General features: G+C 37.3%; 3 protein-coding genes across 3 annotated transcripts; all 3 read left to right on the top strand.

The window, feature by feature from the left end:
- Positions 1–507: 507 nt before the first annotated feature.
- Positions 508–4371, top strand: hoxa13b (homeobox A13b). Its single transcript, XM_049026252.1, has 2 exons — positions 508–1295; positions 1697–4371. The coding sequence occupies exons 1-2, from the start codon at positions 653–655 to the stop codon at positions 1939–1941; spliced, it is 888 nt and encodes a 295-aa protein (XP_048882209.1). The 5' UTR covers positions 508–652; the 3' UTR covers positions 1942–4371.
- A 5840-nt stretch (positions 4372–10211) lies between these two features.
- Positions 10212–12390, top strand: hoxa11b (homeobox A11b). The gene is made up of 2 exons (XM_049026253.1): positions 10212–10832; positions 11571–12390. The coding sequence occupies exons 1-2, from the start codon at positions 10229–10231 to the stop codon at positions 11801–11803; spliced, it is 837 nt and encodes a 278-aa protein (XP_048882210.1). The 5' UTR covers positions 10212–10228; the 3' UTR covers positions 11804–12390.
- A 2579-nt stretch (positions 12391–14969) lies between these two features.
- hoxa10b (homeobox A10b) lies at positions 14970–18628 on the top strand. Its single transcript, XM_049026473.1, is given in 3 exon segments — positions 14970–15777; positions 15779–16524; positions 17667–18628. Coding segments are annotated over 3 exon segments (1053 nt in total). The 5' UTR covers positions 14970–15745; the 3' UTR covers positions 17942–18628.
- The last annotated feature ends 8 nt before the right edge of the window (positions 18629–18636 follow it).

Below are 18636 nucleotides of genomic sequence, written 5' to 3'. Positions count from 1 at the left end.
ACATATACACCCTGTTACTTCGCTAAGAAAAAGTCTGCAGTAAAATACTGAATTGCAATATGGTGACTCAGGTAAATATGGTGATACGCCGCGCATCAAGAAATAACCGTACTAATTTAGTAGCTGCATTATATATTATGTTTATGCACATGAAAAATAAGTAAATGTAATACATTTAAAACGAACCAATCATTTCTTCGGGTTTGCGCTAACAGTTTTTCTACTGAGATATAACTTATAGTTTATGGTAATAATCAGAGTGAATATGTTAATCTGGTTTGCAATCTACTCGCCACTTCTTTCGTCGCTGAGAATCCAACATCCCCTAAAACGACACAATTGCAATTACTCTTGACGTGGCCACTTGTGGTTTTCTAAACTTATGTAAATTTCACTTGAATTTAGCTGCGATCGTGAGCAAGAAACAAGATGAAATCTCAAGTTCAATTTTTGCATGGGGACCAACCCCTGATTATCTGCAATTGAGATGTTTATATCTTCTTTGCATATCACGTGCCTCAATTCGGCCAATAGCCGCGGAGCAGCGCTATACACAGGCGCGTCGCTGTCCGCTTCTCTCCCAGAGTTAGTGCCTCTTTTTTAAGTGTTGGGGATTTTAAAAAGAGCTGGTCGTCTCAATGTTGGACGTGCTATGACAGCGTCATTACTTCTTCACTCCCGCTGGATTGACCCGGTGATGTTCCTCTACGACAACGCTTTAGAGGAAGTGAACAAGAATATGGAAGGATATCCTGGAGGCAATTTTGCTGCAAATCAGTGCAGGAATTTAATGGCTCATCCGGCATCCCTGGCTCCGAGCTCAGCCTACACGTCGAGTGAGGTTCCAGTGTCTGGCATGGGCGAACCTGTCAAACAGTGCAGTCCGTGCTCCGCGGCGCAGAGCTCCTCCAGCGCTTCCTTACCCTATGGCTATTTCGGCAGCAGCTACTACCCGTGTAGAATGACACATCACGGCAGCATTAAGTCCTGCGCGCAACCTTCCACATATGGAGAGAAGTATATGGACACATCCGTTTCGGGAGAGGAGTTCACGTCCAGAGCAAAGGAGTTCGCTTTCTATCAAGGTTACACCGCTGGTCCCTACCAGTCGGTGCCAGGCTACTTGGACGTGCCCGTCGTGCCGACCATAAGTGGCCCCGCGGAACCCAGACACGATCCACTCTTGCCCATGGAAAGTTACCAGCCGTGGGGTATCACTAACGGGTGGAGCGGTCAGGTTTACTGCGCGAAGGACCAGACTCAGGCGAACCATCTGTGGAAATCGTCAATTCAAGGTACGCCCAGTTCGTGCTTAATATTTGTCAACAGATATAGAAAGTGACTAATGTGAGTAATTTTAAAAACGCAGTTACTTTATGTAGTGTTGCACTTTATTTCCCCTCATACCTCTTGATTTCGATTTATTCGATTACAGAATATCTTTTATTGCGACTTTTTTAAAAATCTATAATTACCTCTTGATGTTAGTGAAGGAGGGACGCAGTTGGCGAAAGTCTCAGTATTACATAGATTATTGGGGTGTGAAACAAAATAATGAAAATGTCAGATAGCCGTTTGGTGCGCTTTATTAAAAAAATGCAGCGTAATGAATAGTACTAATTGTGTAGAATGTGTATATGTCAAGTGTGTAAGTTTGTCCATTTAGGGATGAGATGTTTTTCCTTTCTACGTTCAGACGCAGTGTCGCAAGCCGGGGAGGGCGGTTCTGCTAGACGAGGAAGAAAGAAGCGCGTGCCTTACACCAAGATACAGCTGAAGGAACTGGAACGGGAGTATACCACTAATAAATTCATTACAAAGGACAAGCGGAGAAGGATTTCCGCCCAGACAAACCTGACCGAGCGTCAAGTTACTATTTGGTTTCAGAACAGACGAGTAAAAGAAAAGAAAGTCATCAACAAATTTAAGAACCCCAGTTAGCCTGGATATAATAAAATAACTGGGAAGCTCTTAAGAAAGGTCTTTTATTGTGACTTGTTAACTTTAAAGAATTTGCCACTCAACGTGAGTGGATGGGAGACTTGGCCAAAGTCGCAAAATTCGTAGGCCTTCAATCCGGGCCTCCTGGTCAGAAACGAAAACTGGAAAAGGCTATAGATGACCGTGTTGTACGATATTCTTGAAGACAAACATGGACCAGGGAGCAGATTGCTGTTCACAAGACCAATTCGAAGGAAAGAGGTTATTGTTCGGTGAAATCGCATCTATACGACTGTCCAGTTTCTTCTCAGGAAAAGAAGACGTTTGCCAAATGTATATTTAAGTCATTTTCCATTGTAATTATTAAAGGGATATCACGACAAATTTTGGGGATTCGTGAAAAGGACACAGCAAGATTAAAACAATCAACCCGTAGAATAAATTAGAAAATATATTCTGTGTAATCCCCTTTTAAATAAACAATTCGCACTTCAGTAATTTGAGACGATGTTCAAAAACGTGTCTTTTAATTTCCAAGATTTAGAAATCCTTGCGTTGAAAATGCTGATGTAATCACGCTAGTATTTTAAACTTCTTCTGAAAACAAGGTTTTCAGATTATCCATTTCAAATAACTGCTCTGTCGTATTTGTGTAGCCTGACTGTATGTTAACGCTGAACCGTTGAGCGCAAATCACTGAATGTCTGAATTGCTCAGTTATCTGTGTCTGCCAAAGTGGTTAAACTATGTCCAAATAAAACTGGACACGGACTTCAAACTGTACTCATATATTTATTTGTATAGCGAGCTGTCGCTCAAACGTTGTTTTTTTATGTAAAAGCAAAATATACTTGTTTTATTCTTTTTTTTTAGACGTATATAGGCCTGTAGGTGTAGAAATGAACATCACCATTCTTATAAATATTGTGCAGAAAAAGATAGTTTTTTTTGTTGTGGAACTTTTCGACGCATTGCCGGTAAATTACAGGATCGCTTTAAGGAATAAACGGGATGGAGACTAAACCTTGACCTTGAGGAAGATTGAAGTTGAGAAGTTTCAGAATAAAGTAGAACAACATTGCCATCTGCTGTTTTAAAAATGTAATTAAATTCTTAAAACCGGCCAGCGCGCAGAGCTTCTTTAGAACTCGAATTTAGCTATTTTAAAAATCGACTTTATACATAGCAAGGACAGTAATAATAATATACACGCAATAATGTGTTCTTTGAAGAATTATTGAATATTTTTTATTATTATTTATCAATTCTTGGTAGCCTATATTGTAAACTCAAACGGCCATGTCAGACTAGGACCAAACATGTGTTACAGGTGGACTGAAAATCTCGGAAAATACAAAGATAATGCCATAATTTTTTAAACCAAAGAGTAATTTACGCCGCTGCATTAAACGTACTTTGCTATTATTTTAAGATGCGTTAAATCTGACTGTTAGACACGCTCTCATTTTGAGGAGTATCCTACGGTATACAAGCATAACAGGAAAGGAAAGTTCAGATAAATTTGATTAAACGAACTGCGTAATTCAGAAAACTTTATTTAAATTGTTCGGCTTCAATCACTATGTGTGGGCATACATTATAATGTTGTTTTGCTGCAATTTATCCCTTTTCGCATGCTTATTAATGAGGTTTTTCTTTTTACTTGTCTAGTTTAAATGCTATATCACAGTTATTTTGATATACCCTCTACTCATCCCGATTTTTCTGTTTAATTTTCCGCCAAATTAAACTGATCAAATAATTCATTAAGAAAACGCACGAAGTTAAAAACAAAACTATCCAAAACTGAGTGGCATTCGTTTGTAAATAAATCATATAACAAGCCCAAACTCTCTAAATATTTTTTTAATTAAAATTTCAAACGTGGCAGATATAGATTTCACATTTCAAGTACCTCGGACTGAACTTTCGAAACTGCCTTCATGTTTTTTGTTATATACGTTTACATACAGGCGTTCGGGAGACACTTGAGTGACTTACAGGACAATGCAAATAAGTAAAGTTATACGCAAATAGCTTCAACAGAAGAACATCCCTAATACGTCTTGTGCAGCGTTGTTACATGAGACAGAAAGATATAAATCTATAATATCGGAGTACATATGTAAATATTTTGGGTTGTGTAATATGACGTTAGGTAATGTTGAGTTCTATTTAATCGATGTGATTTTATGCTGTCTGAATCTGAATATTTAAGTACACATTTGGAAAAAAATATTAATGCAAGATCAAGAAGATTTGCATATTTTTCTTAGAAAATTTACTTTAGGCTTACATTATACATGAAGCTTAAATGAAATTGCAAGTATGGCGAATTTTGTGTGATAGTAATATATACAAAAACATGGTGGTGCGTTTGTGCAATTATATTTTATTTATTCTGTTTTATAAATCCTTCAAAAACCAAAAACATTCTTCTATCGTTATTATTTGTTAGTGTATACATTCATCCTTTATTTGTGTAAATTTCCATCTGCAACTATTTAAGGTAAATGTTTAAAAAGTATTTTGTGCTTCTTTTGAAAGGCAAGAATACAAGCACTGAATATGGCATTTCAGATTATAAGGTTATAATCCACACGATACACAACAATTAGTCATTTTTTACGCAAAAATACATTAGTTATGAAGATGGTAAAAAACAAAACAAAAACAATGTGTGTGTCACACTTTTGTCGGGTTTGACTCTACCTGAGAATGCGGACTATTATTATTTTTAATGCATTAACTGAAATGGATCCTAATACGTACATGAATACAGTGGAATGAAGTTCGCCGTATATTACATATTCTAATTGTTGAGAACCACAGCTGAAATACTTTAAAATTTAACACGGCAAAAGTCTGATTTTTATAAGTGTTGATAGAAATTACACGTCAGCTACAACCAGATTTTAAGAACCGATTTGCCTTCCGCATTTAAAATTTTACAGCGCAGTCTGGACACTGTATAATTTTAAAATATGGCTATTCCGGCTAATAAATTTATGGATTTAACACTGCAGTGACAGAAATGCTGCGTTTAAGTATCACCAGGGGCTCGCGTGCGCGGTCTGTTCGGAGGCGGAGGTACTGGGCGGAAATGTTTGAAAATTTTGGAACGATGTGCTGGAATTTGCTGCCATCCAAAGGCAAAACATGTAATAGCAGTTTTACTAACATTTAGCTGACGCTAAATGTGCGCTTTCAAAATACATGGCGTAGCAGTAGACGAGTTGAAAGAAGATGGCCTGTACGGAGTTTTCATATCGTTTTGTGTGCAGTCGGGCATTGTTTTACTTTCGTGAACCTGGGGGTTGCAGTATATCTCTATCGGGTCATTGTTGTGTAGTTCAAAGAGCTTTTAAGTTGTCGTCGGACAGAGGTGATAAAACTATGTCCCAGCATTCTTTGCTCCAATCTTTTGGTGGATAAAGGAAACCCTGCCACACAAGGTCTCTGGGCACTGCTAATTACTGTTGACCTTCTCAAATCGCTTAGACTACAATGGTCCTGACGGATTTTTAACATAGGTTACCTTGATCCTGAGACAGACGTATAGAATTACATATGCCAATCCATCTTTTAGATAAGCTCCTGTAAACTCAGTAATTAAGTCATCAAGAGCAAATTAACAAATCCTTAACGTCACCCAAGGTAGGTAAAACGGGTTGTATTCACTAAAAGTCGATTTAATTAATATGTTGCTGTAATAGCCTCAGTTACTCAAGATTGGAACAATGTCTTGTGCGTGACTTGTGCGATATGCCTTTTTGTATACAAGTACATGCTAGTACTGTATAATTAAGTATATATTCGTGCATATTCAAGCTTGTTGTAGTTTGGAATAACATATACAGGGCATTTTTAGTATTACAGAATGGGAAATATACGCATGAAGTAGCATTTTAATATTAATGATATAGCATGTATTATGTAAAATATGAACAATCTTTCCAGATTGGCAATGCACGTAGTTACTAATACTGCCTGCTTTATATGAATTTTAAATTAGTTTAATATACATTACTGGCTGATTTGTTTTCTGAAACAATTGAAATAGGATAAATAATTCTTATCTTATTTAGGTATTCATTAATCAATTAATTGCAAACGTATTCTTACGCGCACCGCATTTTAACCTAAATGTATCAGTGTTTTTTTAGCCAATGTATACAGTCAATGTGACGAATGGCTGAAACACATTCGAAAATGTGTTTTGAATTAGACAATTTCTACATTTGGTACGTGAAGTTCAATTTGATTTAAAGTTCAAAGTTACAATGATTTCTGAGCGCTTGTACTTGGCTGGAGTCTTAAACTTAAGTGACTCAGGAAATTGTGAGACAAATTATAATTAATTATTAAAAAGAAAACGATAACATACCGCGGTCTTACATCTGAACCACATTTCCCCTGCTTTCTTTCAAGCCTATACTACTATGAGGAATAATTAAAATGTTACTCACACCAAACACACTATGCATACATACATACACACACGCACAGACATGCATACAGACACACAGACAGACAGACAGACAGACAGACTGACTGACAGACAGACAGACAGACATACTACATCCTTTACACAGCAATAGTATAACACTGCAGAAGTATAATAATGAGAATTTATTTGGATTATGCTTTCTGGCGATCTTTGAAATTTACAAAATACGAGATGAATGTCAAGAGCGATATTTGAAACTTAAAAATGTAGCTTCCTATAGGTTCCTTTTTGAGTCAAGTATGTAGTAGAATTAATCTCATTGCAATTATTGTTATTGGTAGTAGTAACAGCAGTAGTAGTTCAGCTGCAGTACTAGTAGTACCAACATACTATAAAAAATGTGACAGAGCTTCAATTGTTTATGAAAACATTTCTTTGAAGCCTTTACAAAACATTCAATGTTTGATTCCAATTAACAATTAGGTTAAACTTCGGCGTTAAATCCTTTGCTTTAAGCTTGCTCACCTAACGGAAAACACCCTTTCAATATTTGAATCCTGCAGTTAATTTTTATTTGGTGACCCGTCTCACATAGATTTGTATAAATAACTATACCAAAGAAAATTTCAGCAGCTCCCAACATCAGAACGTGGCCTTCAGGTTTTATATGTCTAGCTGTAATTTTGACCTCCAGTTCGCGCCTACCGTCGCACTTAGTAAGGTGATCGATCAAAGCCGACCCTTCGAAGTTTGCATTTCTCTTCCAAGTCCGTGCGATTGCGGTGTCTGTACATCCTTCAAAACTGAATTTGAAACTGATTTGGTAGAGGTCAGCTGCCATTTCAGCGTTCCTCGTTTTCACCGTTCAGAAAGATGCATGCTAATAAAACAAAAATTGCAAGGTATCAATGGAACTACACCTGAGTGTATGTTCGAACTGTTACCGCTTATTCACAAGAACATATCGCAAAATGACAGAAAATCTTGACATTAAACTTAAGAAGGACATTCTGTATTTTTTTAGATAGAGAATGGTATTCTATTAATTGACTGTCTGTATACGCTGCTTTTTAAAAACCATTCACGGTTTTCCGTAACAGCCCGTTTTGATTAGATGATTATAATACCTGATATCACCGTCCACCATTTAGCCTATGAAACTGTCCGGCTAAATTAGAGTCTATTGCAAAATATAATTATTCAGCATCGCAACTGTATCCAGGAATGACCTCCAATTCCCGTGATTGTTCCAATGCTTTGGGGTGGCAGGGTTTGAAAGCTAGTCGGTTAACATTAGACACTTAATATTTTTGTATTATAATATTGTCATGTATTATTGCTGACTATTTTCTCTACATTATTTCTGTCTTAATATTATTCAATTATAATAAATTACTGTATAACTTCATCCGGGACATGTGGTTCACTAAATGCAATCCGTAGTCAATTTCCCCCCAGATGACCCTCCTCCTCGCGCGACCTTGATGTCTAACACAGCGATATGGCCACCGGATGCTTGTTTATGTACAGATGCCATAATATTTAGGCTTTTCAAAATAAATACAACCAGGATGGGAACCAAACAGTGGACAGAATTTAATAAATATCGTCCGAACTCTCATATTTATTTGAAAAATACGTCAAAATACAATATCTGCCCGTCATTATATAACAGCTATATATAATTCGTTCTAGCTATTTAAAATTATGTTCAATTTATATTCGGGAAAATAACAAATAAAAAAACGGCCTGTATACATGTTGCAATTAGCCTCCACCTATTGCTTTTACCACCCCATCTGAAAATGCCGGGGTATCCTCAGCATTCGATATACTGCTATATGCCTCTGGTAGTTAGAAAAGAGAAAAAAGACTAAAGTTCGGATTCGGTGTTCTTAGCGCACGTATTCGAACACAACAGTACACTTCAATAATCTGTAATCTGTAATCGTTTAACGATCACGTGGTTTTAATTCTCACGGAACGACTGTAGTACGTTATTTTATTATATTGTGTATAATACTATATCATACACAACGAAGTATTTTTTCTCATTTACAAGAAGGAAAATAGAACCCTGTCGAGACATCGAAGACAGATCTAGAATATTCGGAAGACCACATTTTATGGCAGTTCTTGGTTTTCATAAGAGGACCAAAAATTATATTAATTGTACAGTCAGACTGTTTATCTTTATTGTAGTTTGCTAAAAAAATGTAGGCCTATACTCATCATGGCGATATGAAATGCAGTTTATTTTTTTAGCTTGTAAAATGAACGACAAAGTATGCAAGCGTGTGAGAGAAGATAATATGTCAAATTCGTATTCTGCCTGCGGATTTCTGATGATATTCGTAAAAATCCTACTGAAAATATTTTACTAAATCACGTATGCATGTAATTTTAAGCGGGATTGTTTTAAAAAGGCCAAGTAATTTTGACTCATTCATGAACCGCGTGATTTTGGTATTTTGCATTATCTTCACGCGGTTTTTTAATTCTCATTTTTATATTACCCTTTTCTATTACAGGAAACTGTTTAGTTTAACCTTCACAAATCCATTTGACAAGGATTGCTTTCTTTTACGGCCAAGACATCTACAAAATTAGACTGGCTTATCTCTATAGCTAGGAAATACGAAAAGGCGTTATTTCTACCAAGACACTTTAATTTCAACTTAAAAACATCGATATTATATAAACTATATCTTTACATTTGCTTCCCCAGGCATTAATGAACCTAAATTTTAAGACGATAACATGATTATGTATAGTTACACATGGAAAATCATTATTATTGGAGAATGCAGTATATATGCGTACTGAATTACTGTTTTAAAATACTTCCATGATGTTACAGAATATAGAATACTAAGTTTAGCATTTCAAATGTGCAGGAAAAATGCACGAATATGTATTCAATGCAGGTGGGTCTAGATAAAGACAAAATGAGTGTAACGGCTACTTGTCCTTTCCGCATTTGTGTGTTTTCGTATTGTAAGAATAAAAACTTATGTTAAATGATTGGCAGGACACCTATACGTCATTTTCTTACTTTTGGATACAGACTAAGGAGTCAATACCAATTATGTATCATGTACGCGTCAAATATATAACACAAAGACATTGGCAAAACCTCTGTTTCGCGTTTCGAATTGTGTTCTTTTTCCTGCGTGCCGTTGATTAGTAGGTACAGTTATCCCTTAGTGAGACAGATTGACAGATGGATTAAGACTCAAAGTGTGCTAATTTGCGACCATCGCTTTTAATTGTGCTATTTATTGGGCTAAACAGATTAATTAATTGTCACATAAACAAGCAAAAAAAAAAAACTTATAATACGTGTATTAAAACATGAGCCGCCATATGCACTGATGGGCGTGCGCACCACCCGCATAGAATACGCTAATTAGCCGCTATTCAATCTGGCTGCTGTATCAAGTGAATTCTATCATATCCACAGTTAGCAGGTTTAGACTGAAAGTCGGTAGATTGTTTCATACGCTTCTCAAATATTAGCTTCACTGAGCTTTCCCGAGAAGTAATAGGAATTGTCAAAACAGCAAAACCACGTTTAAACGCTGGTTTTAAGCACAAATATACAGTCCAGGGCATCAGTGCATCAACATGAACCTAGACACAACCCGCGCAAAATATAATGTCATTTTCTGCTCTCGGTCACATGACTGGCGCCCCTCTAGGATGGAGATGGATCTCCACGTCAGCCTACGTCTCAAAATTTCTGCTCCAGTGATCTGCTTCAAAGAGACTGTAGCAACAGCGCACGAGAACCATGCCACGAGGACTTAATGAAGGAAAACCAGCGACAGAGCTATAATGGATTTTGACGAGCGTGTACCGCTTGGGCCGAATATGTATTTGCCCAGTTGCACGTACTACGTCCCGGGAACAGACTTTTCGAGTCTCCCATCGTTTTTATCTCAGACCCCGTCTTCTCGACCAATGACGTACTCGTACTCTGCTAACCTGCCGCAGGTTCAGTCCATGAGAGAGGTTACCTTTCGGGACTATGCTATTGATACATCCAGTAAATGGCACCACCGAGGAAATTTGTCGCACTGCTATACGACAGAGGAGATGGTTCACAGAGACTGTCTGTCTGGTCCAACACCTCTAGGGGAAATGATCGCGAAAAACAATTCCGTTGTCTACCATTCGAACTCTAGCTCTACATCCAATTTCTATAGCAGCGTGGGAAGGAACGGTGTGCTGCCTCAGGCTTTTGATCAGTTTTTCGAGACGGCGTATGGGAATGCAGAAAACCGAACGGCCGACAACCCGTTGGACAAAAATACCACGAAACTGACTAACCCAGGGTCCGGCTCCGACACGTGCCGGGAAACAAGGGGAAGAGAGCGGCGAGAAGACAGCAGCAGTCCAGAGTCTTCTTCCGGCAACAATGAAGAGAAATCTAACAGCAGTACGTACTAAGACGCGCCCCAGTTATGAAAGATCGCAATCTAGCGCGCTGCTGTTAAACAGTTTATATGCTGTTTTATAAGCGCATAAGGTTTATGGGGGTCCTTTAGATTTGCTCAACAAAACTTTGTTATAAACTACAGGATCACGTGCTTACGATTGAATTTGACCAATGGAAATCTCAGGCCTTTTTCCAATTTCTATTTCTATCTGTTTCATAAGTCATTTATAATATCTTTAGATTTCCTGGATGGCAACTTGTTATTGTATTTTAATACGTAATATAGGTGCTTTTATAGTGTTCATATCCAGTATAATGTCACTGGGCTTATTAATTTAGACTATACAGAAAACATACAAATGTAACAAAAAATAAAATATGAGAATATGCTCTATATGTATTTCACATCGTTTCATTTACAAGTTCTCTTATATCATATTATATCTTGTACCGTTAATTGCTAACTTTGCGTCACTACTAAATTCATGGAATATAAAGGTAAGACAACGAAATATATATTTCATATTCATTATCTACAAAATGATTATCACGCAGTTCACAATATTATAGGCATAACGTGGGCTTATTTTAGAATAAAAAAACATACTATCGAGTAATACGTTTAAATAGAGTAATATTTTTTTTAATAGAAAAACAATCTAATAAAGATTTTACATAAAGTTATGTTAAAGCCCGATTTCTGATGCTTTTTTCTTAATTATCGCTCCTTTCTTTTAGGTGGTCAGAAGACACGTAAGAAGAGGTGTCCCTACACAAAATTCCAGATCAGAGAACTGGAAAGAGAGTTCTTCTTCAGTGTGTACATCAACAAAGAAAAACGCCTGCAGCTCTCCAGAATGCTAAATCTCAGCGATCGCCAAGTGAAAATTTGGTTCCAAAACAGGAGAATGAAAGAAAAGAAGCTGAACAGGGATCGTTTACAATATTACACCGTCAATCCTTTGCATTAGCGGTATGCATGTGGACCCGGCTCTTCCCTCTGTGTTGAAACAGAGGCACGACGGTTAATTTCAAGTTCTAGGATGTAGATTCATTCCCCGCACACAATGAACCGGATGTTTCCAAAAGAACTTTATACATTTTCCTGGATGAAAATAACTGTTTTTTTTATCCAAATGTATATAATATATTCCAAACATGTAGTGGGGTCTAAATCACAAGTTTAAACCTGTTTAAAGTATTGTCGCCCAACCCCTATTATTATAATCACCGAACACTGACCTTATCATGTCTATTTATTTTCGCATTTAGCTAAATATGACATGTGTACAACTGTTTTGTATGTTTTATTCATTGTGGGTATACAGTTTGGTGCGACAAACATATATGATTTGTAACGCCTAAAAGGCAGGTGATAATGCTATATGATAGTCCTGTTATAATAGTAATTTTTGTCAGTAGAATTCAAATTTAAATGGAAAGTAGCTTTTTCACATCTTCGATGTTCTTTTTTTTATATAAAACAGTAAACAAGAGCAAAAAAATAGATATTTCGCTAGCCTAGACATCAAAAATGTCATACGATGTTCAAACTAAAATCAAGCGATTTTATAGCATTAAACATAATTTTGTTTGGAGAAAAGTTTCACGTCTGTGTTTTTAGTAGAGTCCTTTGTCCGGAGCGGCGTAGAAGCGAAGCAGATAAAACGTCAAAAAGGTTCAGATGTATTTTGGTAAAACTGTACCGCGTAATTGTGTATGTACTAGTACTAGTGTAGTGCTAGTGTGCATAATTACATTCATTTATGACATTTCCGCATTGCCATCAATAGGCTACATTGTATAGCTATACCTCAAAGCAAACCTTTTTCTACAGTATTTTCGTTGTGATCTTCTCGTTCTAATTCTGAGCTGAATGGCTTTGACGGTTGAAGTCCCGTTAATGAGATTATGTCAAATTGGATTTTTAAGCATAAAAATATAGGAAAAGCATTGGCTTGTCGTGCTGTAATATATTGACTTGGTGTAAGGTACGCTTGGTATACGCTCACGCGGGGACATACCAACCACAGACAAAACAGAGTCATTACAAAATAAGACTACAGACGTCACAATGTTTTTTTTTCTTTTAACCATGGGAGCTAAAATTAAACTGTCGTTATATAATCATAATGTTTATTTCCGTTTAGTTTCAGGTCACCATTTGGTCAGAGAATAAAAAGCGACTTTATTGTTCCTTAGGTTTGGAAAACGCTAAAGAAAGGCCTTCGAAAGTATGCGGCAAATTTCAGGTCACTTTTCCCACCCAAAGACCCTTCTTTCGTGTTTATCTTGTAGAAATTTTAAATTGTAACTCGGTTTTATTTTTGTGAGATTTTTTTTGGCGTCACGTTTCCACATTATTCTTCTATTTGAAGCATTTTCAACCAAGTATCCTAGTTGTTCCGCCAACACTTAACGAGTGACATGTATCACAGTAAAAGACCAGTAAACAAAGAAGAGCAGAAGTTTATGGTCGCCGCTGTACGCGATGGTCCTACCGAGCGCATCCTTTGAGGGTCTCTGGAATTCCGACCTAATTACGGCACATCCTCTCTGTTGCTGTAACAACTCTACCATAAAAGTTGTCTGAGTCTGGAGCATTTGCACAACTGGAGTGCGGCAATAAACTGTCTGAGACCAAGGTTATTAGCTGTTACTAAGGGCTTGAGAAGAACCATTGAAAGTCGTTGTCCACTGTCTTTCCATTCTCATTTGCGAATGCTCTTTCGGAGTCCCAGATTGGTGGCAATATTCAAGCTTGGTTTACAGATGTCTTTCCACTGGGCGGCGCACTTCAGATCAATGTCATTGCCGACGATGTCAAGATGACGGGAAGATTTTTTAAATTCAGTCTATTAAAACAACTCTGCAACCTCTCTATTGCAAGACAGGTAAACATCTGCCAGGCGTTGAACTCTGTATAAATGCGAATTTGGATAAGTTAATCAAATTGATGCTTTCGGTTTTATGAAGTATAATTATATATGTATTTGACAAATATAAAACATTGTTTATAAATCATATATTGCGCAGGATACGTGCATTTTTTTTAGATAACGATCAGATAAAGCGCTACATATTACACTGGTTGTTTGGCCGGGTTTAAATCATAGCGCTGGTTTTTTAATTTATTTTCACGTATGTGAAGTGTAATAAATACAGAAGTCACGCGCCAGTCGTGGCAGAAATTCAGCAATTTATAATTGTATGCGTGTGTAAATGCAAACACATTATAACTAAACTGTGACATTATTTTAACGTAAAAATAACATTAGTTTCCTGACACTTAGGGCTTGCGCTGTGAATCAGTTCTTGCTTGCTTTTGGTATAAAATTATAATAGTCCTCTGTTTCCTACAAGCGGTCACAACCGGCATGTTTCATGAAAGAACAGTTTTAAATCATACGTTTTATAGAAGCATGAAAAGATAGTATTGAGGAAATAAAAACGAACAAAACGATTAAATAGCCATATCCACAGGCTTTGTCTCCAGTGAAAAATAAAAGCTTCCGCTGGATGTAATAAAACGGCACATTATTGTACGTAAGGGCATCAAAATACTAGGCCTACGATTGCTACCGCAAAAAATACTGGGTAAATGACGGAAGCTTTGCTACGACAGGATACAGGCCAATAGCCATACACGCGACAATAAAAACGCTGTTAAAATAATATTGTGGATATATTATATAGCCAGTGAGTAACATGAACCGTGGGCCTGTTGAAGGTAATTAATTCATGCTCGTAAATATAAATTTAGCAACCACAAATGTAAATGTATTTTTATATATTCTGATCCGTTCGTATCATATAAAGCTCTTATTTCAAACGAAAAACTGTCCTCTGTAGGGTGTCGGCCGTTCGTGTTGCATAACAGGTCAAAGGAGAGTTAAAAATTGCCAAGAAGGTAGCCAGTTTAGTAAAGCCGTAAGTAAAATTACTGCTACTATGTACTTTCAAAGCACCCATAGGTACTTATGCTGTCTCTGTAATAAAAACAACGATTCTTTAACTTTAAAGTCGTATTAGAGGCAAAGTACATGCTATTTTTCTTTCATAATTAAAGCCATGTAGTACATTTTCCTAAATTCCTGAAGGGCTGCATAGAAAAAGCTAGAAACAAAAGTTCAGATTATAGAACGTTCTATGGAGAAAGGCTACCTGCGAGTGGCAGATGTGGCAGGGATTTGGCCAAGAGACAAGCGTACGTCTGTTCTCGGGGGAAGTTAAACTTAAATATGCGCGCCGCAGAACAATTCGAGATATTAAAGAACACACTAAGTAAAACAGCTTTAATTTTTTTAGCTAACTTGTCAGGAAGTCACTGATTTGTTATGTCAAAATGGAAGCTGGATATCAGTGCATAATACTAAGACTAAAATTACTATTATTACATTTATATAACAGATTCTCGCTTTGTAGCGTTCCGGGCTGATTTTTAGTCTGTCGGTAATCGGTCTGATGATTTGTGGTTTCAAAATCTACCGCACTATGTGCACTTATTTTAAATATTCTTGCATGATCATTTAGGTTTAACAATATATGGACCTTGATATAGATTGATGATATGTATGAAGCGTTTGGACACGGTATTGTGCTAATTAAAATCAGTAATGATTCAAGCCGTCTCTCATCACCCAGGCTCAGAGTTATATTTCGAGACCGTTTTCAGTAAAGTGAAATGTACACCCACTTGTCTTTTGCCATATCTTTTATTTCAAACGCTAACAATGGGAAATAAAACTTAAGATTTTGTTTCATTTTTACTGAAAGCTCTGATTGATGTGTCCACGTCATTGCGTGCTTTTTCAAGGGCGGGGTCTCCAGCATTCTCGGCTTTCAATTGGCTGTCAATGAGCACAGTGAAGGGGAGCTATCTGTAATCTTATTCAGCATGTTTTGCTCAAGAAATGTCAGCCACAAACTGTTATCTGCTCCTAGTGAAATTTTACCACAACAATGTCATGCTCAGACAGCCCAGCTGGGAACTCATTTTTGGTAGATTCCTTAATTAGCGCCCGAACTGAAAGCGGTGGAGACTACTACCAAGGTGGCGGCGTGTACTTTCCTCCTGGTTCGGATTTGCCTTATGGACTACCAAACTGTGGATTTTTCCCAGGACTGAGCAAACGAAACGAAGCAGCTTGTCAAAACATGGTTCCCACTTCTAACCCATACATGCCGGGAATGCAAGTATGGCTGGACACGGCGCGGTCGTGCCGAATGGATCAGTCCGTTCAGCAGGTTACCTCATGCTCATTCTCGCCTAACATTAAAGAAGAGAACACGTACTCCATCTATGAATCGGGTAAGACTGCAACACCTTCACATACAGAAGACCTCTGCTACTCCGGTGTATCATCGGGTTCGTGTCCGGGTGGCGATAGTGGCATGGTCCCGGTACCTGGTTACTTCCGCCTATCTCAGACTTACGCAACTTCTAAGGTTTATCACGATGTTCAGTCAAATTCGTCACACTTTACACTACAACCTCCCGTTCACTTCGACACACCGCCTTCCTCCTCCACATCGGTAGAGCCTGCCAGGAGGGATAACAAGGATGGCTCCTCCAACTGTGTGCCAGGCAGTCAAAAAGACGAGGAAACGGGCGTATCCTCCTCGACTGAGGAGTCACCTTCTCCAGAACCCCGAGAAAATTGCAAAGAAAGTCCAAAGGCGATCACAAATGGTAAGTAGCACACGGCCATAAAGGTGTGCCCATATCCGTCTTCGTCACTGCATGTTTTAGCAGGTATGGTTACAGGCAATATATGTGTGATCCCGGTGAGTTTTTCATTGCTGCAAGAAAAGCACTTTAGCCATTGCAATTTTAGTTTTAGTTTTCTTTACCTCTATTTAAAAATTTCTAGCAAAAAAACTATTTGCGTCTCGATGGGCAGTTGTATCTTCGCTTTATTTTGGAAGTTGAATCGTCGGACTTAAAATGCTTATATTAGTTTAAAATAGGAAACGATAAACTATGCTCGGTATATAAGTATCTGCATATTGCGAAACTGTGTTCTTCCTTTGGCATTTGTTAGACCACAAAGTCACTCCGGACTAACACTTTATTCCAGATGACTAACAGGGATACATTATTCTGAAACTATAGAATTATTAGATGTTTTAAATTACGTATGCCTCTAAAATATCTGAATTAAATATCCTTAAACGTGCTGCACATGAAGCGCTATGTGGTACGTTTATTTGTCTTATAATTACAGAGTTTAGATAGGCCTAAATCATATATTTGGTAAACAAGTAAAATGTTATTATTTATCATTATTTTGCTATCCTTAAATTTACAGGCCTAATTGTAGACGTAAAAGGCACAAACTAATAATTTTCTAAAAGTGAATTGTTTTCGCAATTGACCGTTTCTAAATCATGTTACTTATAGGGTACGAGGAAAAAAACATCACGATAATTTATTAATTATTATGTGGACTGTCATAGTTTCGTAACAGTGAACTTAAAATATTATGAAGGCTAAAAGCAGTTTTCAACTACGCTACTATAAATTTAATCATGCGATTTTGTTTTTGCAACATTGTTTCTAGGGAGAATGAGGCAGCCGGATTAACATTTCTAATTACCTGGCATTTAAATACAACCAAAAGCCTACTGATGTATAATGAAAACTATATAGACGTGAAAATGAGAAACAGACCGAATTCATATTGTAACTGTTTTGCTCATCGTCAGAAAAATAAAACTTGATAACCATCTAACTAATATCAAGTTCAAGCTGAGTACAGGCCCGCGGTTGATTCTGCGGGACCCGCAAAATTACAGTTCCTGCATCTGATGTATTGTTTTAAATTTCTTTAGGACACACGAAAGATGAAAATGCAGCTAACTGGCTAACAGCGAAGAGTGGACGGAAGAAACGGTGTCCTTACACTAAACACCAGACTCTGGAGCTCGAGAAAGAGTTCCTGTTCAACATGTACCTGACTCGTGAGCGGCGCCTAGAGATCAGCCGTAGCGTCCACTTGACCGACAGACAAGTTAAAATCTGGTTCCAGAACCGCAGAATGAAACTGAAGAAAATGAGCCGGGAAAATAGGATTCGGGATCTTACAACCAACTTTAATTTTCCGTGAGGAACCTACGACGCTTCGTCGTCAGTGCGAAGTATTAAATCCGGTTTTACAACTGTCTTCGGTTGCACAATGATTGTGCAGGAAGTATTTGATTAATGACTTTTCTGAGTGCCTGCATGTTGGTGATTTACAAAAAACTATTTTTATTTTAAGTTGGAATATATAGATGAAAATATATGTAAAATTTCTGTGAAAATGTAGACCCATTCAGTTATTAGAAAGGAGGAATTAATTCCGTCGTCAAAAATTGCTTGTGTGTCTAGGATTTCGGGCGGACTTGACCACAAAGACCCCTTCAGTGTTAACCGTGCATGAGTCACCCAAACATTATAAAATTTGTTTGTAAAGCATTTAAAAACATTGAATATAACATATATAAAATATATATACCTGCACATTTGCGGAGATATGGCATTGTCGTGGACAACGTTTATTACACACACCTCTTTGCAAGAAATTGTGCAGATTTTCCCGATCATCCCATTTTGTGAGACTGATAGATATTTTACATACACTATTGCTACTAAGCGATAAAAATATTTTCGACATCAAAGCAAGTTGTTTGCTTTCCAGCCATTTTCATTGTAAGTGGCATATAAAGGGCGGAATATATATCCAGTATGTACTGTGAAAATGTTTTATTGTGGTGTGGTGACAATAAATAAAATCCAGATGTTTCTCTAGAAACGTTAATG

Source organism: Brienomyrus brachyistius, chromosome 9, assembly GCF_023856365.1.
Source record: "Brienomyrus brachyistius isolate T26 chromosome 9, BBRACH_0.4, whole genome shotgun sequence".
NCBI lineage: Eukaryota > Metazoa > Chordata > Actinopteri > Osteoglossiformes > Mormyridae > Brienomyrus > Brienomyrus brachyistius.
Note: the sequence above shows the minus strand (reverse complement) of the source record. Positions and strands in the feature narration are given on the sequence as shown.